Source organism: Balaenoptera borealis, assembly GCF_965194805.1.
Source record: "Balaenoptera borealis genome assembly, chromosome: 11".
In the NCBI taxonomy this organism is placed as follows: Eukaryota; Metazoa; Chordata; class Mammalia; order Artiodactyla; family Balaenopteridae; genus Balaenoptera; species Balaenoptera borealis.
The window spans coordinates 73,639,573-73,662,591 of record NC_138868.1 but is presented as its reverse complement, the minus strand read 5'-3'; the positions used below and the strand labels follow the sequence as shown (position 1 = coordinate 73,662,591).

Genomic DNA, 23,019 nt, shown 5'->3' with positions numbered 1-23,019 from the left:
TTCTTTGAATAAATACTCAGAAGTGGAATTGCTGGATCATATAGTAGTTCTATTTTTAATTTTTTGAGGAACCTCCTTACTGTTTCCCACCAACACTGCACAAGGGCTCCCTTTTCTGCACATCCTCGCCAACACTTGTGATTTCTTGGTTTTTTGGTGATTAGCCATTTTACTTTATTATTTATTTAAAAAATTATTTATTTTTTAATACATCTTTATTGGAGTATAATTGCTTTACAATGCTGTGTAATTAGCCATTTTAACAGGTGTGAGGTGATATCTCATTGTAGTTTTGATTTGCATTTCCCTGATGATGAGTGATGTTGACATCTTTTCATGTGTTTGCTAGCCATTTGTATGTCTTTGGGAAAATGTTTATTCAGATCCTTTGCTCATTTTTAATCGGAATTTTTGTTGTTGTTTTTAAGTTCTTTATATATTTTTGGATATTAACGCCATATCAGGTATATGGTTTGCAAATATTTTCTCCAGTTTCATAGGGTGCCTTTTCATTTTGTTGATGGTTCTTCCTTTGCTGTTCAGGGTAGTCTCTTAATATAAATGTTGAGACTAAAGATAAAGCATCAGAATATTCCTTTTTTCTTCTTTTAAATTAAAAAAAAAAATTGGATGCAGTAATACTCACACTCTGTATAAAATGCAAAAGGTATAAAAGGGTATACTGAAAGGAAGGTTTCCCTTCTGGCCAACATTGTTCCCCAGCCATCCCAGTTCCTCTCCCTTTAGGAAATAATGTTACTCATTACCCGTATATCCTTTCAGAGATTTTATGCTACACAGCTTGTATAATGTGTATACAGTGTTTTTTTAAAGCAGATAATAGCATTCTGTGCACACTGTACCCTTCTTTTTCATCTAACGTATTTTGGAGATTATACCATCTCAAAACACACGGCCTCTCTATTCTTTTTTTCTTTAAAATTGAGATATGATTTACATACCATAAAATTTTCTACTTTAAAGTGTATACCACTGTTTTTTAACATATTCATAAGGTTGTGCACCTATCACCGCAATCTAATTCCAGATCATTTAGAAGACTCAGTTTTGAATCCTAGCTCTAGCACTTGCTTAGCTCTCATACTTAGATATGTGCTGTTGAATGAGTCACTCATGTCACAGTGCCTTTATTTTTTACTTGGTAATAGGAACTGCCTTATAGGATTGTTTGAAGGATTAGTGATATACAGAAAGGCACATTATAAACCATAGAAATCGATCCAAATGATTATTATTATATTTATTACATTGTAAAGCTCTGAAAACGGAAGTCATGATTGGTTGGCTTTTTGTGTGCTGCCGCTGAAACACAAAAGGAAAGCCACATTAAATTTGTAGACCTATACGTTATAGTGCGTAAAGAAATTAGATTATATATTTTTTAAATGGGCAAAACCGTTAGTAACCATTTGTTTGTTATATAAGAGAGTATTTCTTTAATTTTCTCTTGACACATGTAGTGATTATATAGAGGACCCTGAAATTTGTGGATAAGGTCGAGAGAAATCATCAAGTTGCTAAAATAAAAATCAGTATATAGAAAATGAGCATGGTCTTCTGCAGAAATAATCATATGGTAGATATCTTGCTTAACAAATTTGGAGAGCACTCAAGTGCAGTAAAGGAGAACAGAATTTATCCTCAGAACTGGAATGTAAGTAACTAGGGAAAGCTATAATCCAGTTAATTTGGTTGTAAATTGACTCTGACAAATGGATACATTAACTGAAGGGCAGTGATTTGCATGGAGAGTAGAAAGATGTATGCCAGAGATCAACAGTTGTCATTATATCTTTAGCACTGTCTACAAAGGATGTATATGCTGACTAGCCAACTCCAGTTTTCTGCTCGGAAGGCAATTCCTTTAGTGGAGATAGGTGTGTCAGCTTCTCTAAGAATGAGGAGGACAGTAGCCATTAAGGTAATTTAAGTCAATGATTCTACTCCCACCCATCCATTTCTCTGAAGAATATGACACAATCCCAGTGGTAACAGTTCTCCCTGGTAGTGATTTTTCAAGGATATGGGAAGGCAGTGACAGAGAGATGGGAGTTACCTACCTGGGTTAAAGATGGTACACTAGGATCTCAGGAGACCTGACCCTCTCAGCTTTGACACCATATTTTCTAAGAAAACTTCAGAAACTAATTTTGCTTCTTGTAGAAGCTTCCTTGTGGTTCATTGATTTTATTCATTCATATATTCATTCATTCATTCATCAAATTCATGTAGCACCTATTATGTACCAGTGGCTAAAACAGAAAGACTCAATCCTGACTCCCAAAGAACATATGTTTAATGGAGGTTTCAAAGAAGTAAACTAACAATCAAAATACACACTGATGAATATTGTGAATAATAGAGCAAGTACTCCAGTGATAGAATATGAAGCCATCTGGAAACTGAAGGTTTTTGGTATAGGCTAGACTAGAGTTTAGAGTGGCCAGAGATCAGTCTGGGGAAAGCAGGAGTGTGAAGGTCTTTGCCAAGTCCCATAAAGGGTTCTATACTTTATGTGAAAAGGAATAGGTAGCCATTGATAGCTTTTAGGCAGAAGAATGATGTGATAGCTTTTGCATCTTAAAAGAATTTTGAGGCAGTGTGGAGAATGGATTGTGGAGGGACAGAAGAGAAGTGACAATGGCCTGAATTAGGGAAGTGACAGTGAAGATTGAGAGAAGTGCAAACTTTTTTCAGGCACTTTTGGAAGAAAAAAAATCATAAAAATTAATCATTCATTGGAAGTAGAGGGTGAGGGAGAGTTAGAGGTGGTATCCAAGTTTCTTGGTTGAGTACCACCTCTATAAACTTACGAATTCATTTTTTTTCATTGTACATTTTTTATTATAGCATGAACATTTATTTTAAACATCTCTTACTTAAACCTTTTTTTTATTTCTGGAAATAAGTAAGGATCTTACCTGAACAGTTAATCTAGAAAGTTGAGGAAAGCAGGAGGGAAGGAGAGATGTAGATCATAGGAAGCAAGTTGGGACCAGGCTAATTGAATGGGGTAAATAGTATGTAAGGCACTAATGAAGAGAGACCTTGGCTAGGGATAGGTGGAAACTCTATTGATAATATTTATCACATGATTACTGGAAGGGAATTTTCCTTTCCTAATTTTAATATCCTCCTGGGTGTTCGGCAACAGCTTTAGAAATACCCCTTTAAAGGAGAGTACCTCCTGCCCTTTGATTTCAGATATTTATAACAATTTTGTGAACCAGGATAGTAAAATTTTCCTTGAGGCACAATGTACTTTTTTTATTAAAAGGATAGATTTAGAATGTACATGGAATTCTTGACAACTTCCTTTGGTCAAGTTACAGTTTGTGCCACAATTTCTTCATCTATAAAATGACAGTAATGAAACCTGAATACAGTAATATGTGTGGGTGGGGGGGGCGGGAGGGGGAGGGAGGGAGGGATAGAGAGAAAGGCTGCTGGCATAGTGCCTGCACATAGTAGGTGCTCAATAAATGTATTTTTTTTTCTGTAATTTGGTTTCTTTCAGTTTTGTCTTTTTCTGTTTATTATGAGTTATCAGAGGTAATAAAATTAAAAATATATGTATTTTCTTAATTCCAGCCATTTAATGTAATGGCTTTATTTTCTATGGAATGGAGGATGGAAATTTTAAAGTGTCTTATTAAGTAATCCTATATGTGAAGTGGTATACTAGTTATAAATATGGCAAATATTTAAGGACCAAATGAGTTTAATAATTGGTGTGTTTTTCAAAAATTGTTTTGTTTCCCTTGCCTCTTCTTTTTTTTTTTTTTTTTTGGTTTTGCCGTCCATTACTTCCTTGTTTTTTTTAATATGTTTTACATCAGCAACATTTTATTAATACTGTAAAATTCACTTTAGGAATATAAGTGATAAACATGTACATAGCATTCTGGTGGACACTTGGTGTCTGCCCTCAGAAATTTCTTTGTATAGATGAATGGCAACAGAATCACTCACCAGTCAAACTGTATGAGACTGTGTTCTTTTTAAAGACAAGAACATTTTCAGTCTTACTGTTTCCTTGCTTTTCATTTGATGTGCTTAGGACAGACCCAACACTCATTCAGTATTTAATGATTTAATAAATCTATTAACATAAAATTGAATGCCAAAATGAACACAGATCCCTGTGTTAGAATATCTCATCCTAAAAGCCTGGTCACCACAGGCAGACAATAACTATTCCAACAACTTAAGTGATAGATAGTGGAGAAAAGAGAAGTTGAATAGGAGGCTTCTGTTCTGATGTTTTAAAATATTTTTGTTAGGCAGTAATTTGTCTTATGTTTTATTTCACATGCAGGGAATTCCAAATGAAAGCTGGAGAATAACAAAGATAAATGAACGGTATGAGCTTTGTGATACATACCCTGCCCTCTTGGTTGTGCCGGCAAATATTCCTGATGAAGAATTAAAGAGAGTGGCATCCTTCAGGTCACGGGGCCGTATCCCAGTAAGTGTGAAGCTGTGCTGAAACTTTCCCATTGCTTTGTACTTCACATAATGATGAGGATGACAAATGGGAGAATGGTTGCAGGATTAAAAATAGCTACAGCAGCAGGTCTTCTCTGGGGATATTAGGGAATGAGTTATTTAGTAAAATTAAAACCAGAGGAAAGACGTAGACTAAAGACGTTTCTGGAGGATTTGAGATGGATATTAGAGAGCTGCATGGTTCTTAACTCAAAAACAAAGTTGGCTCTGTATTCACTATTTCTTTATCTTATTATACATCTTTGGTCATGGTGATAAATGCCTTTTTTCCTTTAAATCCTAGAAAGAAGAAAACTTTACAAATTTATGATAAATTACTGTGTTCTAGAAAGATAGCTCAAATAATTTTAGGTACAAAAATTCAGATTCTGAAGACTTTATAGTTGGACAGTTTTGCTGATATAGTACTCAGACTTTAAAAGTGGGGTTTACTTAGCCCCCTTTTAATGTATTTTTTTTCTAGAGACAACACTTCCAATAATCAGTGACTTTCATAAATCAATATCTGATTAACGAATTAGACCAAGTTTTCCACATGCCAGAATTGGCTTGAAAGAAAGGTGATGATTTTTCATAGCAGCCTCGTATATCCTTTTATGGCTAGGCTTTGAATCCAGTTAGAAAGCAGAGTTTTATAGAGTAATGATTTTCAGAAGAATTATAAACAGAGAAGCATGTAAAGGGTGTGTTGCCATTTTTTCCCCCCATTAAGGTTTTATCATGGATTCATCCTGAAAGTCAAGCCACAATCACTCGGTGTAGCCAGCCCATGGTAGGGGTAAGTGGGAAGCGAAGCAAAGAAGATGAAAAATACCTTCAAGCCATTATGGACTCCAATGCCCAATCTCATAAAATGTTTATATTTGACGCCCGGCCAAGTGTTAATGCTGTTGCCAATAAGGTGAGATCGTCTTCCAGTAATTAAGATTATAGTTACAGTTTCATGAGTTTGGTGGGAGCCACAGAGCACTAGAAAAACTTCGGGCTTTTCAATGATAAAAATGTAGATTCTAATCCTGGCTCTTCTACTTGATAGTATAACTTTTTAAAAAAAATTTTTATTTTATATTGGAGTATAGTTGATTAACAATGTTGTATTAGTTTCAGGTATACAGCAGAGTGACTCATTTATACATATAAATGTATCTATTCTTTTTCAAATTTTTTTCCCATTTAGGTTATTACAGAATATTGATCAGAGTTCCCTGTGCTATACAGTAGGTCCTTATTGGTTATCTGTTTTAAATATAGCAGTGTGTACATGTCAATCCCAGTATAATGTGGAGTCAGTTATTTAATCTTTTTAGTAACTTTAATTTGCTTATTTGTGAAATGAGAATCATAATAACTAACAGGGTTGTTTTAGGGGCAAAACTCACCTGGTAAAAAATAGTGCATACAAAATCCTGCTTACTTACGTAAGAAATAGGTATTCATCAATTACTAGTTTCTCTTTCCCTTCTCCAAACTGGACAATAAACTGAGCTTGTGACTGACAAAAGAAGTCTGCACAGCACTGTTGTAGAAATCATGCAGTGTTCTCAGTGACCAGTGCTGCCCTCTTCTGGCAGCTCTCCACCTGTACAAGCTATTCAGACTGAAAACTTGCAGTTAGCTGGCGCAGTGGTCCTGATTTCTGCTGTGGAATAAATATTAGCATTGTGGAAATAGAAATTCTAGTCCAGTTGACAAAATCTACCATAGGAGAAGGAAAGAGAAAAGATATAATTTAGCTTTAAAAAATTACCTCACATATAAGCAGAAAAAAACCCCAAAAGCCCCCCCAAAACTAAAACACCCCAAATCCTATAACTAAATAAGAGAGAAACACCATTAAATCTTGGTTATACTTCCAGACCTATGTGCAGATGCGTGCACACATATATTTGAGACAGAATGGGATAATTGCAACTTCCTTTTTTTAATTGGTGCTGTTTCTTTCTATGACAATAAATATCTGTAACATGATAATTATTAACACCAATTGTTTTTGGATATTTAGGTTATTTCTGGTTTTTTTTTTTTTTTTTGCTATTATAAACAGTGCTGGGGTGACCATCCTTAAATTAAATTATGGAACATGTACCTAATTATTTCTGTCCTATTTAGTGTTTTGAGGACATTGTGAATTTCAGACATTCTCTGTTAAACTGTAAGTATTTCCCCTTAAAGGAGAAATGAGACAATGTGTATATGAAGCTGGTACCCCAGAGACTGGCATGTATTTTTCCAGTAATTGCTTGTTCCCTTCCGTAAACCTTATACCATGAATTAGCAGGAATGAGACTTAAGATGTTGTCTAGGATGAGAGAAGGAGAGAGGCATATAAGGCAGAAAAGGGGGTAGAGCAAAATGTACATTCCACGTCTTTTTTTTTTTTTAACATCTTTATTGGAGTATAATTGCTTTATATGTGTTTAGGATTCTTGAGATAAACCCCACTTGATCGTGGTGTATGATCCTTTTAATGTGCTGTTGGATTCTGTTTGCTAGTAGTTTGTTGAGGATTTTTGCATCTGTGTTCATCAGTGATATTGGCCTGTAGTTTTCTTTCTTTGTGACCTCTTTCTCTCGTTTTGGTATCAGGGTGATGGTGGCCTTGTAGAATGAGTTTGGGAGTGTTCCTCCCTCTGCTATATTTTGAAAGAGTTTGAGAAGGATAGGTGTTAGCTCTTCTTTAAATGTTTGATAGAATTCGCCTGTGAAGCCATCTGGTCCTGGGCTGTTGTTTGTTGGAAGATTTTTAATCACAGTCTCAATTTCATTGCTTGTGATTGGTCTGTTTATATTTTCTATTTCTTTCTGGTTCAGTCTCGGAAGGTTGTGCTTTTCTAAGAATGTGTCCGTTTCTTCCAGGTTGTCCATTTTATTGGCATATAGTTGCTTGTAGTAATCTCTCATGATCTTTTGTATTTCGGCAGTGTTACTTGTTACTTCTCCATTTTCATTTCTAATGCTGTTGACTTGAGTCTTCTCCCTTCTTTTCTTGATGAGTCTAGCTAATGGTTTATCAATTTTGTTTATCTTCTCAAAGAAACAGCTTTTAGTTTTAGTGATCTTTGCTATCATTTCCTTGATTTCTTTTTCATTTATTTCTGATCTGATCTTTATGATTTCTTTTCTTCTGCTCTCTTTGGGGGTTTTTTGTTCTTCTTTCTCTAATTGCTTTAGGTGTAAGGTTAGGTTGTTTATTGAGATTCTTCTTGTTTCTTGAGGTAGGATTGTATTGTGATAAACTTCCCTCTTGGAACTGCTTTTGCTGCATCCCAAAGGTTTTGGGTCATCATGTTTTCATTGTCATTCGTTTCTAGGTATTTTTTGATTTCCTCTTTGATTTCTTCAGTGATCTCTTGGTTATTTAGTAGTGTATTGTTTAGCCTCCATGTGTTTGTATTTTTTACAGATTTTTTCCTGTGATTGATATCTAGTCTCATAGCCTTGTGGTCGGAAAAGATACCTGATACAATTTCAATTTTCTTAAATTTACCAAGGCTTGACTTGTGACCCAAGATATGATCTATCCTGGAGAATGTTCCATGAGCACTTGAGAAGAAAGTGTATTCTGTTGTTTTTGGATGGAATGTCCTATAAATATCAATTAAGTCCCTCTTGTTTAATGTATCATTTAAATCTTGTGTTTCCTTATTCATTTTGGGTGATCTGTCCACTGGTGAAAGTGGGGTGTTAAAGTCCCCTACTGTGATTGTAGGGGATCGATTACTGTCGATTTCCCCTTTTATGGCTGTTAGCATTTGCCTTACATATTGAGGTGTTCCTATGTTGGATGCATAAATATTTACAATTGTTATATCTTCTTCTTGGACTGATCCCTTGATCATTGTGTAGTGTCCTTCTTTGTCTCTTGTAATAGTCTTGATTTTAATGTCTATTTTGTCTGGTATGAGAATTGCTACTCCAGCTTTCTTTTGATTTCCATTTGCATGGAATATCTTTTTCCATCCCCTCACTTTCAGTCTGTATGTGTCCCTAGGTCTGCAGTGGGTCTCTTGTAGACAGCATATATATGGGTCTTGTTTTTGTATCCATTCAGCCAGTCTGTGTCTTTTGGTTGGAGCATTTAATCCATTTACTTTTAAGGTAATTATCAATATGTATGTTCCTATTACCATTTTCTTAATTGTTTTGGGTTGTTTATTGTAGGTCTTTTCCTTCTCTTGTGTTTCCTGCGTAGAGAAGTTCCTTTAGCATTTGTTGCAAAGCTGGTTTGGTGGTGCTGAATTCTCTTAGCTTTTGCTTGTCTGTAAAGGTTTTAATTTCTCCATCGAATCTGAATGAGATCCTTGCTGGGTAGAGAATCTTGGTTGTAGGCTTTTCCCTTTCATCACTTTAAATATGTCCTGCCATTCCCTTTTGGCTTGCAGAGTTTCTGCAAAAGATCAGCCGTTAACCTTGTGGGGATTCCCTTGTACATTATTTGTTGTTTTTCCCTTGCTGCTTTTAATACTTTTTCTTTGTATTTAGTTTTTGATTGATTAACATGTGTCTTGGTGTCATCTTATTTTTTAAGTCATTCCCATGCGTATTTCACTACGGAAATCTCTCTTTTTTTAAAAGACTCTGATATAATTTATCTATTGGGACATTTTTCTGATATGTAATAGACAACAAAAATCTAGGAAGGCGTAGACAAAGCAAAGAAATAAAAATCACTTATAATCACCAATCTTTGATATATTTTCTCCCACTGTTCTGTGCATTTATGTATTGTTATTTTTCATTGTTTTTCCTCTTTATATGAATTATTTCTTTTCATGAAATAGTCCTGAAATAACTTTAATAGTGCTCATCATACAGCTCTATCATTGTGCACTTAATCATTCTTCTCATATTAGGTGTTTAAGTATTTAGTGTTTTAAATATAGCTAAAATAAGTATCTTTTGTTGGCATCTTTATTTCCATAAACTAGTTTCGTAGATATACCATTACTATATCATAGTTTAAAGTATGCATATTTTTAAAAGTTTTGTTACATATTGCCAGCATTCTTCGGGAAGGTTAGTTTACCAGCTTGATATATTTTTTCCTGCCGTTTTATTGAGACATAATTGGCATAGAAAAGTGCGTAAGTTTAAGGTGTACAACATAATGATTTGATATATGCATATATTGTGAAATGATCACCCCCTAAGTTTAGTTAACATCCATTGCCTCACGCAGTTACATTTTTTTCCTTGTGAATTTTCAAAGTCTACTCTCTTAGCAACTTTCAAATATACAATATAGTATTGTTGACTATAGTCATCATGTTGTGCATTACATCACCACTACTTACTTATCTTTTAACTGGAAGTTTGCCCTTTTTTACTACCTTCACCCAATCTCCCCACCATCTCCCTTTTAAAATTTGCAAAAGTATACATCCTTGTTGCAACAAGTATATTTTTACCTTCGTAGTAAGAACATTTTTTTATAGCTTTGTCAGTGTGAATATGACAACTGCTTTTGCACCATGAGCCGTATCAAGAATTAAAACTGTACTAGCCACTAAGTCTTCCATGTGTGCCCTACCGCAATTAAATTTACCTTCTACCCCTGCTAAGAGTAACCACTATCCTAACTTTTACAGTAGTCTTCTTACATTACTTTATACTTTTATTACTGAAGTGTATACATCTCTAGACTCTTAGCCTTGCCTTTTCAAGTATTGTATTTGATATGTCTTTTAAGTCTCTCTTCATCTATAGTCTTCCCCTTGCCCTTCCTTTCTCCTTCCCTTCCTCCTTCACTCCAATATATTTTATTGTAGAGTTTTCCACAGTCCAGATTTTGCCAATTGTATTATGGTATGGTTCAACTTTCTTCTGTTTTCTGAATTTCCTTCACATGAATTCAGAGGTTTATTCAGATTCAGGTTCAACTCCTTTGGCAAAGCTATAGGGGATATATCAGGAGGCACATAATTTGTGGCTGATTCTTCTTTTTGGGATATCAGCAGCTGTTCATGCTCAGTACCGAGATGTATTAATTCACTGGGGTTGCAGAATGGTGATATTCTAATTGCATGATTTCCTTTTCAGCTTAGTTGAACTCTTTCTGTAAAGAAACACTTTCTCTTATCTAAATTTTGGTTAACCAGCAGTTCAGTTCATATAAGAAAGCCAGACTCTCGTCGGTCGCAGTGAAAAGGCGGAGGCGGCGGCCGCTCCGGCTCGGCTCCGGTTCCCAGTGCCTCCCCCGCCGCACCCCCTCCCCGCCTCCTGCACCCGCCAAACTTGATGTGACCCCAGCCCGACGCTGCGGCTGCCCCTCTCACCGCCCCGCGCGCTCCCCACTGCCACCCAGCCCCTCACCCCCGGGGCGCACCGCTCACCTCGCCCCTTCCCACCTCCTCGCCGGGGCCGGGCGCCGCGCTAGCCCTCCGCGTTCCCTTCCCCTAGCCACCCCCACCCCACCCCCCGCACCATGAGCAACCTGAAGCCGGACGGCGAGCACGGCACCAGCACGGGCACCGGCACAGGCTCGGGCTCCAGCGGCACCCTGGAGGAGGAGGTCCGGACACTGTTCGTCAGTGGGCTCCCTGTGGATATTAAACCCAGAGAACTCTACCTGCTCTTTAGGCCGTTCAAGGGGTATGAAGGGTCCCTGATCAAGCTCACATCGAGACAGCCTGTTGGTTTTGTGATCTTTGACAGCCGGGCAGGAGCAGAAGCGGCCAAGAATGCATTGAACGGTATTCGCTTTGATCCTGAGAACCCTCAGACCCTGAGGCTAGAGTTTGCCAAAGCCAACACCAAGATGGCCAAGAACAAGCTAATGGCTACACCAAATCCCACCAACGCTCACCCCGCCCTCGGAGCACACTTCATCGCACGAGACCCCTATGACCTGATGGGGGCCGCTCTGATCCCCGCATCCCCAGAGGCCTGGGCCCCCTACCCTCTGTACACCACAGAGCTGACCCCAGCCATCTCACATGCTGCGTTTACCTACCCAGCTGCCACTGCTGCTGCCGCTGCCGCCCTACATGCTCAGGTGTGCTGGTACCCTTCCTCTGATACCACCCAGCAAGGATGGAAATATCGTCAGTTCTGTTAGTTCTTCAGTCTGGTCACCACAGCTCGAAGCCCCCCCCGCCCGCCTCACTGGGGAGGGAGCCACCCTGAGCTTCCACTGCCCCCAGGTGGCCCGTGCAGAGCTGCTGCTTCCCTCCAAAGACTGTGAATTTTAAGCCTGACTCAGTGGACTCTGTTTCCTTTCTCTCCTTTTCCTCAGCCCTGTCCTGCCCCAAAGCGCCCCTCACCAAGGCCTCACGGCAGGATTCAGGGGCCTTCTCGCTGGGACACCCAGACCCAGCTCGGAGGTCTCACTGGGACTGAGCAAGGCCTGACCTCCAGTCCAAATTTGCTTCCGTAGCCCCACCTCAAAGAAATGAGGCGTTTAATTTTGCATGTTTTCCTGGCATGAATTAAGACACTTAAACTTGTATATATGTGAGTGTACAGTTTGTTCTCACATTGTGTCACCATAGCAACAAGTCCTGGCCACTAATGGTTCATCATTCCCGGTCCCTCTCCCCACACCCCCCTCCCCTGCACCCACCCTGCTTCAGTGAGGACCAAGCCCTGCAGCCAGCCCCGCCCAGCGGCTGGCGGCCTCCACCACCCCACACACTTCCAGGCTGAACAGGAAGGACCACCCAGCCAAGATAGAGCGTTTTCTTGGTCATTTCAAATTGGGGTCCTCTGCTTCCTCCCCCTCAGATGGGCCAACAGCCATTAAGAAAACCTTTTCTCTGCCCAGTTTCGCTTACCTCTCCACGGCGCACCCCACCCCTGCCATGGCTCCTCATGCTTTCCAAACTTCAAAACCAACCAAAAAGTGAAAGTATTTTTGTACCCTGTGTAACAAAATATTTATGCAACATAAAGGATTTTTCGTGTGTGTGTGCAATTAATTATTGAAGAGACCTTGTCCGCCCTGTCAGATAAGTTTAACATTTTAGTTTGAGGCATGAAGAAGAAAAGGTTTCCGTTCTCCAGCAGTGAGCCTTAGCGTCAGCCGTTAGTTTAAGAAAAATGAAGGAAAAATTGTGCAATTTTTTGTTTCGTGTGCACATCAGTGCATTGCCTTTGGCCGCAGCGGTGGCTGTCTTGCCGTTTTCAGACTTGGGAGACAAGGAGGCTGTTGTAATTGCTGATCCTGTGAGAATGTGAAACTGGATAATATATGAAATGCAAAATAAAAAATCATCCAAAAAAAAAAAAAAAGAAAGCCAGGATAAATGCTTGATTCTTTTTCCTTATTTATAAGTTTTCCCAATAATGAATTTACTCCCTACCATCCCATGAGGATGACTAATTTTTTTAAATGTCATTATGAATGCATGTATTTATATGTAGTCAACAATTTCTAATTCATTGCAGATGGTATTTTTTTTTTTTTTTGAAAAAAAAAATTCCCACCTTTGGTCTGAGGGACACTTTTCAAGTTATCTCCTGAGTTCTTTTGACATAACCATAATAATCTTTGCTATCTGGTATGACAAGGTATACCAGACTCATCAGGAAATCTTGTATGTTTCCTGCCGCAGGCTTAGAATAGCCATTTCTCTAAGAAGTTCTGGTTTCTGTTAGTAGGAAATGGTATTTCAAACCATAATCTGGGTGCTAAGGATAATTATTTGCTACTGGGTTGGTCTAATTTCTAAGTCTTTTCAGTGGATAGAGCTTGGAAATGTCTGTTTACATGTTTTCAAAGATAAAGTATTATACCTCATGAGTTCATACTGGTGCTTTCAATTTAAATTCAGTGCTCGAGTTTTTACATAACTTCTTCTAAATTACATGTGTATCTCCTTTCTTCCACACCAGAAATCCCGATTCTCAAAAACAGAGGGGATAATAACGTTAGTATGCTACATAATTACTCATTTGCTTTATCCTACCATGGTCTTAGAATAACAGTATTAATAGTATCATCACCAGTACATTTACTGAAAAGTTAAATTTTTTTCCATTTGCTCCCATTTTAAAATGAATTGTATTTACGTCATCAGAGCATGTGTAGTCTTTACATAGTCTCCCTTTTGTACACATACTTTTTGCCTTTTACCTTTGACTTCTACAAGTAGCTAAATATTTTGTGCTGGCAACCAATTCTTATATGGATGTCTTTCTGGTCTTTTTCTTTTGTCTGGAGTTGTTCTCTTGTAAATATTTCAGCAAGGCTCATAAGAACTATATTCTGAGTATTTGTATGCTGATAGCAGCTTTATGTCCTTTATATTTGAGTTAGTTTTGCTGGGCATAAAATTCTTGGCTTACATTTGATTTTATTGAATGTCTTAAATATGTTGCTTTCTTTTGGCATAAAGTTTCAAAGTCTGATGATAAACTAAATTTCCTTTCCTTCTAAGTCACTCTTTTTACTTGGATTTGTGAAAGATTTTGTTTTTTTCTTTTTCTTTGAAGTCTAGTTATTTTGCCAGAATATGTCTTCATGTTTTGTGTTCTGGGTCTATATTATCAAGTATGCATGTATGCTATTTTGATTGGTAATTTCCAATTTAAAAATTTTATGAATGTTTTCTTTAATCATAGTTCTTAGTATTTGTTTCATTTCCATGTATGGCTTGCTTCTTCTGGACTCCTGTTACTCCTGTGCTGGCTCTTCTTTGCCTATCTTCATCATTTGCCACTTTCTCTTGAATCCTTTTTATGCTTTCTATTTCTGTTTTGGTTTTATATTTTGCTTTTCACTGTCTATTTCTTTTAATTTAATATCCATTGTATTTGTTTGCTCTTGAGTTTCTTCTAATTTAGTCTTTATTTCTGATTTTTTTTTCTTTTATTTCTAATTTGTTCCCAAGTCTCATTTCATTTCTGAGTTTCTCTAATAATTCGGCTGTTAGACTGGACAGAACCCTTCCTGGTTTCAGCGGTACTTCTTAGATTGATCTGTTGTTCTTTCCTGTAGTTCTGGAGGAAGAAAGCTAAAACAAGGAAGCAGAACAAACACTACAAATTATAAGACTCTCTTGTGAATCTCTTGTTCTCCAGTCCATCTTATATCCATTTGTTCCTTCACACATTCGCTGATAGCATCTAGATCTTGTGACTATTGGTGGTTTTGGGGTTTGAAAGAATGCTTTGTCCTCCAGTTCTGTCTTGAATGATTTTTTTGTGTTTTTGGTTTTACTATCTAGTTGCTCTATTTTTAAAAATATCAGTTATGTTGAAATATAATTCACATGCCATAAAATGCACTCTTTTAAAGTATGTATTTCAGTGTTTTTATTATATTCATAAAGTTGTATAACTATCTGATTCCAGAGCATTTTCATTCTGTGTGTTTTTGTGACAGGTTCTGTGTAGTTGCTACTACTGCTATGTTTCTAGGATTTGTTGCAACAAATTTGAACGTCCCTTTACCCCTTGCCTGTCCTATCCCCGCTCTCCAGAAGTAATCATTGTTAACAGGTACCTAATGAAACGCTGTTAATTTTGTACCTGTATCATTCTTAACTCCAGACTATTTCCCAGACTATCAGTGTCAGAAAGGAAACTTGAACTTCCTTTGGTAATTTGTTGTTGGTTAAGAGGTGAGTTTTGTTGTTTTCAAAGGTGTAATCTCTTAATTTTGTATAACTACAGTGGCTGTTCCTGTATCTTCCTAATTTTTTTTCCATTAGTGCTCTAAGAAGCATGATTTTATACATAAGACAGGATGTATATTTTATACATAAGGTAGGAGAATATTTTATTCTTAAAATAGAGAAATATTCAATCCAGAAAAATTTATTTTTCCAGCCATAGCTTATTGTGAACACCAAATATTTCTCATTCTGTTCTGTACTTGTAGATTTACATCTTTGAAAATAGTGATACTATTATACTATAGTACTCTGTGCTTTTATACTTGTTCTGTCTTTTTGTTTAATAGTAGTTGTGTGGTTATAATAGAAGCCAGTCACTGTGATTGCAAAGCACTTTGCAAATATTAAGATTAAAATGAGGTGAAGAGGAAGGGAGGTGAAGAAGCATGGGCCGGGGGTAAACTAGACAGATGTCCCTGCACACGGAGCTTGCTAGTCTGGTGACTTCAGTCTTCTTTATGAAATTATGTTTGAGTAGGACTTGAAATATGGATAGGGAAATTTTACCTTCATATTTGTTATCACATATAATTTTAATAACAGCAAAAAAAGGAAGTCAGGGTGAGAGTATATTCTTGTTTCATGAAGAACATGTGATAGAGCGTGGTTGTGTTAAGTTGCCTTGAGCCAGCCACATTTTCCCATGGAGTTTTCCTATCCATCACTAATGCATGTCATCTTTGATTCTATTGGATATTTTGTGGCATTCTTGGGGATGTCAACATACAACGGATGTGCATTCATTTATGATTTCCTGTGATGTTTGCTTTATTTTTTCCAGGCAAAAGGTGGAGGTTATGAAAGTGAAGATGCCTATCAAAATGCAGAACTAGTTTTTCTAGATATCCACAATATCCATGTTATGAGAGAATCTTTACGAAAACTTAAGGAGATTGTGTATCCCAACATTGAGGAGACCCACTGGTTGTCTAACTTGGAATCTACTCACTGGCTAGAACATATTAAGGTGGATATGTTATTATTTCTTTAAACTATCATAGAATATCAAACAAGGACTTTCTCTGCCCTTTTGTCTATATCGGCTCTTTTCTTACAATTGAAATCAAGATGAAAGTACCTTTTTAAACAGTGAAAAATTGATAACTGCTTTGATAATTAGAACTACTTTTAAGTTTTGGTGCCTGAATGAATTAGTTTTCTATATTATGCATTTGGGTCAGTTGTACTTCTTTTTTCCCCTCTCTTTCCCATCCTGTCTGAATTCTGCCCATCCTTCAGATCCCAGCTCATATTTCATTTCTTCCATAAAGTCTTCCCAGATTGCATTCGTTTTCATTTTTTCTGAACTTTTCACTTTACTTTTTCTTTCCAGCTAATCAGGTGTTACCATGCACTTGGTTTAATTACTTTTATGTGTCACCCAACATACATTGCTAATTCATGGAGAGTAGGACAGGCTAAATCATATTTCTTCTTTGTCCTCTCAGGAGCCAGGGCAGCACTATATGATATGAATAAAGCACTCAGTAAATAATTGTTGCATGGCTTGTGAAAACCATTCTGGTCAGGCACATGAGGTGAAGTAGTTAAATGAAGGATACCATTTGAATGCTAAATGATTTGGAGACGACCATGTGAACCCTAGCTTGCCTAATATGTTAATATATATAATGTTTGAAGCACCAAATGTTATTTCAGTTAATATAGTTACAAATATTTTCAGATAGTGTCTGAATCTCAGTAAGATACCTTACCAAAATATAGATTTCTATAATATATATGACCACATATATTCATATTATGAAATAAATGGAAATGAGATTTTTCATGTTAAGAAGGCGCAGATTGTACTCACATTAATCCTCTAAAACTAAGACAGAATTGAAAGCTAAATTGACCTAATGACAATTATAGACTATTTTGATTACTGTTTCTCTTCTAGAAACATAGAAGCTTGAACGTAGCAAAGTGTATACACACTCTTCTGTTAAAGAGCATGGTCATGGGACCATCTATTACATTGTATGATGTATAAGTAGCAAACCATAGGACTTGATTTAGAACTAACATAAATTGCAGCATTCTGTAAATTCCAGGTCAATTTTTAGCAGGTACAGCATTCTCTCCAAAAATCTGGCTATAACCGAAATAAGTTTCCTTAGAAGTTTAAGAGGTACAGTTGTGTCTGGACCACTTTCTCCTCCCCCCAGTCCTCACACCTGCAAGGCTTACACACTTACTTTCTTTAAATCTCTGCTCAAATATCACTTTCTCAAAGATGGCTTTCCCAGCCACTCATTTAAAATAGCAGTTCTTCCAGCACTCCCTAGACCTAGATGGTGCTTTTTCACTTACTGCCCTCTGACACACTGTATATTTCTTTCTTTATTTGCACCTGGCTGGTCTCACCTAAGTAGAATGTAAACTTCGTTAAGCCAGCACTTTGTTCTGTTTGCTGCTCTATTTCCAGCACCTCGAGCTGTGCCTGCCACATGGTAGGGGACTCCGTAAATGTTTATCTTTTGAATGAATGAATGAATCAATCAATCAATGAAGGTGACCACTTTGGATAACTCTTTCTTGTCAGTCTTAACTCTCCATCTGTTTTAATCCTTTGGGTCAGTGATGTGTAAGTTTGGATATACATTTGAATTATAGGTAGAAGTTATTTAAAATAGTGTGTTAGGATTAGTGGAGAATGGGGACCAGGTGTTTGTTTTTGTTTTTTTAATGCTCACAAATGACTCTGATGCATAGTCAAGATTGAGATTGCTTCAGAGTACCCCACTTCCAGAATATGCCTACGGTTATAATCAAAAGGAGGTCATCATGAGATTCTTTAAGCCTAGTATATCTTTTTTTTCATTCTTATCTATGTTTGTGTAATCATGCTGTTCTTTAAGTATGATTTGGCCATTGCAGAGAAAAATGTGGCTATATTGTTCATTTTAAAGGATATCATACTTTGTGTTTCTTTTTTGGTTATATCTAATTCTGTCTAGTTTTAACTCAAGATCAGCTTCAGAAAAGGTAAATTATTTTGCAGAGTCTCTGCATATTTAAAAAAAAACCCTGAAATTATTTTAGATACCAGTTAAATTGACATGGTAATATATTGGTCTGATCAGAATTTTCCATTCATACTGATACAAAAAAAGCAGCTTACTCTGAAGTTTTATACTGTGCTTGCTGTGTGCTATATGATGTATATAAAAACAGTAGAATAAATGCTATAGAAGCTGTAGAATATTTTAAAATATCCAACTTTATTGCTTTCATATTCTAATTTGGTTAAGCATCATTGTTTTAAATAACAGGTGCGACTAAAGTTGGTGTATTATTTTTATTTAAATGGATCATGTTGAAATATTTGAAGATTCTCAGAAATAGATCTCTTAAGAACTTAATCCTTCTTTCCTCTTACTCATATTTTTGATTTGTTTAGAACTCAAAGGCACCTTTTGTTTGGATATTTCATTGTGCGGATTAATAGGAGTCTGCATTTATGAGATTTTTTTTAGTTTTAAAAGCAAAATTTATGTATCTTCTACCATTCACAAAAATTCTTTTTAGGGAAGGGACTGATGTTTTTTTCTCCAGATGGTATTGAGACAGTCATCTCTAAACAAAACTCTATTAGTAAATTTTGAGGAAGGAAGCATTTAATTTTTTAAAAAATTAATTTAAAAAATCTGTTTGCAGCTTATTCTCGCAGGGGCTCTTAGGATTGCTGACAAAGTAGAGTCAGGAAAGACGTCTGTGGTAGTCCACTGCAGTGATGGCTGGGATCGCACAGCTCAGCTGACCTCCCTGGCCATGCTCATGTTGGATGGATACTACCGAACCATCCGAGGATTTGAAGTCCTTGTGGAAAAAGAGTGGCTAAGCTTTGGACATCGATTTCAGCTTGTGAGTAAAGAACCGTGACTCAGTGTATCACATATGCATCTCACGTAAGGCGTGTGAAAATCATGCCTTTACTCACTAGGTATTCGTCTAAATCTGATCCTTTGTTCTAATGGGTAAACTTCCCACGAGAACTTTGGGCTTGTTTTGGAAGCAGTAGGTTATCCTGCTGTGGCTCTGCAGTCTGGAGCCAGGGTTAGCTGTTTGTCAGGCGTCTGGCCCAGTTTCTTCCATACTCTCTGTCGGGAATAGGAGATACCCTTCTGTGACTTCCACCTTCAAATGACAGAGCAGCATGGACTGTTATGGAGCTACAGGGCGCTTCTAGCTTTTCCTGTAAACTTAAAAAAACGCGAGACTGGCCTATTATTCTTAATTTAAAGTAGCCCTACAAAGTAGCACTACTCACACAGGATCAGGGTCTAAAACAATTTAGACTGGGACTAAAAGAAATAACGGAGAAAAAATAGTTTAATTTAGAGTTGGGAATAAAATAGCTTTTCCATTACCCTTCTTAATGACCATATGTATGGAAAGTGTTGCAGTTTTATGGAAATGACAAATTTTTGTGCCCTCTATATGACTTAAAATTTATTTTGATGTTGTCATTTGTATCAAATCTAAAAGTTGGAAGGGCCTCAGAGTCCAGGCATTAACTGTTGAATGTCTTCTCTCGTGTCCCCGTGAAATGGTTGTTTGGTTTCTTCATTAACACCTCCAGAAATAAGCAGCAAGTCCCTTCCTGAGGCTGTCCAGTCTCACTGAAGAAAGTCTACCTACTAGAAACTTTTTCTTCATAGTGAATTAAAATTTGCTTCTCATTTTCTTACATTCCCCTTTGGAGATAAGAAGAACAAATATGACTACTAATCCAAATAAGATAGCTCTGCAAATATTTGAAAGTAGCTGTTTTCCTGTGTCAGTCATAATCTTCAGTTCTGGCAAAACATCCGTTTTCTTCAGTCTTTTCTCATCCTAATCCCCTCACCCTCCCCTTTGTCCTCTGGACTTTGCTCATGGCTTTCTACAAGTGTGGTACCCCAAACTGTAGTAGTTCCTAAAATAGAGGAATGGGGTTATTATGTCCCTTTTAAAGGATACTGTGCTTTTGTATTTGCTTTTTGTTACAACATACTTTAGATTCATGTAGCTTTTAATTAAATAAACATTCAAGTGGTTTTTAGCTGTGTTTCTGCTAAACACTGAATTTGGAATCAGCAAACTTGGGAACAGTTACCTTGTAGGCCTTGGTTCTCATGTACGCCCATCCACGGTATATGTTGGTTGTAATCATAGAATTTAGAGATTGAGGAGCAGGAATATTTTCCCAGGAAAGAGGAGCAGGGTGAGCAAATGTCTGGATGGGACTGAGTGTGGCTGGAGTAGAGTCAAGGGAGGGGCAGGTTTAGAAAATCATGGAGATGAGAGTTAAGATTGTTCAGAGGCCTTGAAGCCCCTGAGAGTGTGATTTTTGGCAGCATTTTCCTGGATTAGCTGAAAGACTTTCTGAAATACGTTTGCTCAGATGCTGTCTCTAATGTTAACCGTTAGTATCCAGTAGCTACCAGCAGTGTTTATAAAAAAACTTGCAAGAAATGGACATTTAAAGGTAGTCTGCTCTTTTGAACTTGAACTGTTAAATAAAATTGGTCATCTGGAGTATCTATTCAAATAGCTCATGTTTTTCAATTCTCTATAAAATGTACTTACCATGAAAAGACCATTAAAAAAAAAAGAATGAAGTTTTAGTCAGCCAGAGCTGTACATGTTCATGTAAATGTAACCAAAATCATAAATATTTCAGACTGTTTGAAGTTGCAGTGGATTCCTAAATTGTTGACTCTGGTTACCTACTCCATTTTTTCCCCCTTAGTTGTTATCTGAAAGCAGAATTTGACAGTTAAAGGACATCTGATCAAGAGGGTATGCTCACATGGTTAATACAGGGTAATGATTCTCAAACTTTTTGATTTCTGGACCTCTTTCCTTTTTTAACAATTATTGATGACCCGAAAGATCTTTGTTTATATCTATCAGTATTCACCATATTAGAAATTAAATTTTAAAAATTTAAATATTATTTGAAGAAATAAATCTGTTTTCTTAGTCCATTTGGACGGCTATATTTCTCACAGTTTTGACGGCTGGAAGTCCAAGTTCAGAGTGCCAGCATGGCCTTCTGGTGAAGGCCCTTTTCCGGGTTGCAGACTGCCAACATTTCGCTGTGTTCTTGAATGGTGGAAGAGGGCTGGGGCCTCTGTGGGGTCTCTTTTGATAAGAGCATTAATCCCATTCATGAGGGTTCCACCCTCATGACCTAGTTAGCTCCTAATACCATCACACTGAGCATTAGGATTTCAACATGTGAATTTTGGGGGAACACAAACATTCAAACCATAGTACTATTATATATTAACATAAATAACATTTTAAAGAAAAATAACTGTATTTTCCAAAACAAATAAAGAAGTTTAATGAGAAGAGTGGCATTATTCTACATTTTTTGCAAATTTCTTTAATGTCTGGCTTAATAGAAGATAGCTGAATTTCATTTCTCCTTCTGCATTCAATCTGTTGCAATATGTTCTGTTGGTTGAAGAAATGAGGAAAATCTGACCACACACAGATATGTAGGTTGAAAAATAGAGAGTATTTTAATTTTTTTCAGGGAATTGTGGATATTTTTCTTTGATACTGTGCCAAAACTCGACAAATGGTAGTTTCTTAGCAGTTAATTGTAATGTGGAATCCAAAACTAACTCAATGAATTTTTCGTTGTTTGTTCTATTAAATTCCTTTGGTCTGTCTTGCACTTTGAATAAATAGATCTCTTACCCATGCATGGTTTTGTAACATCAAGTGTTGGTAATTTGGAAAATACTGGCTTAGTGATTTACACAGCCCTTCCAATATTAATGCATTTCATTATATAATATCATATAGTCACATTTGTTAATACCGCTACTGATTTTATCAGAAAAGTATTATCAAACTCATTGTAGCATATAAAAATTTCCCCCAAATCTAATTTTCACTCAAATTGAATTGTGTCATTGGTAACAAATACTGTCCATTGTTTTCCTTGAAGTGACGCAGTCACTTTTGTACATTTTCAAAAAAATGTCTGCAAGATATTCAAGTCTTAATAATCATAGTTCATATATTGTTCTTTCAAGTCAAAATGATGTTCCATGAAAAAGCCGTGTTTCCTACCATCCTACTTAAGTCTGCAGCAGAAGCATATTATGTATATTTCCCATTTTGTTAATAGGATACTTAAAAAATTTATACTCAAATGGGGAGATTTAATAAAGTTAATAATTTTTACTGCTTCATCAAGGAAACTGGCTTAAGAGAGATTGGCTTTTTTTTTTTTTTTTTTTTTTTCTTTTTTAACTGCAAGTGTTTGGCAGGGAAGAATATAATAACTGCTAGTATAGATTGATTTCAATGCCTTGCTTCCTGATTCCTCCTAAGGTACCAAAAGTATTCATCCTTCAGCACTTTTACACCATTAGTGCAAATGTCAACACGTTGAAAAAGGCAAAACGTGTCTTAGTAATATTATAAAAATAGTTTTGAACTCACAGACCTGCCCTGCTGCCGGAAGTCTGTGGACCATACTTTTAGAATCACTGTTTTAGGGTACAGAGTAGAGGGTTTATCTCAGTCATTGGGGGCAGAAGTCCTCAGAGGAGAAAAAAAAATTGAGAACGTAGGTGAGTGCATGCTTGAGGGGAGATGTCAAGCATTTTTTAAAAGTTTTCAAAGATTGTGCTAATGTAATTCTTTTTGAAAGACAGTCTGGAGCTCAGATGCAGCAGATCCCCTTCATGCACTGGCCAAGGTGTTAAAGGAGAAGGGTGCTTCCTGAAGCTAGTGTACAAGGAACTGTTAATATTCAGGGCAAAATAAATCTCCAGAAGAAAAATCTGGGCTCTGAGGTCTGACTGCTTCTGTGTCCCATTATCAGCCTTTTAGGATCTGAGTGTTATTTATTAAACTG

General features: G+C 36.8%; 2 protein-coding genes across 14 annotated transcripts in view; both read left to right on the top strand.

Moving 5' to 3' along the window:
- MTMR2 (myotubularin related protein 2) overlaps nucleotides 1-23,019 on the top strand; it is a gene marked incomplete at its 5' end in the record, with an annotated part of 107,549 nt that overhangs the window by 75,962 nt on the left and 8,568 nt on the right. For all 13 annotated transcript variants that reach the window (XR_014231117.1, XM_082339928.1, XM_082339931.1 and 10 more), the window contains 4 exons: nucleotides 4,340-4,489; nucleotides 5,243-5,431; nucleotides 15,928-16,113; nucleotides 18,810-19,016. Coding sequence is in view for 12 of the 13 variants with exons in the window: in XM_082339928.1 (XP_082196054.1) it covers nucleotides 4,340-4,489; nucleotides 5,243-5,431; nucleotides 15,928-16,113; nucleotides 18,810-19,016 (732 nt within the window). The remainder of the gene's footprint in view (nucleotides 1-4,339; nucleotides 4,490-5,242; nucleotides 5,432-15,927; nucleotides 16,114-18,809; nucleotides 19,017-23,019) is intronic.
- Nucleotides 10,664-11,977, top strand: LOC309604938 (RNA binding protein, mRNA processing factor 2). The gene has a single exon (XM_082340051.1). It carries the CDS (start codon nucleotides 10,955-10,957, stop codon nucleotides 11,585-11,587), a length of 633 nt encoding a protein of 210 aa, XP_082196177.1. The 5' UTR covers nucleotides 10,664-10,954; the 3' UTR covers nucleotides 11,588-11,977.

Excerpts from the sequence above, each read along its gene's own strand:
- LOC309604938 (XM_082340051.1), top strand. The coding sequence starts at position 10,955 with ATGAGCAACCTGAAGCCGGACGGCGAGCACGGCACCAGCACGGGCACC.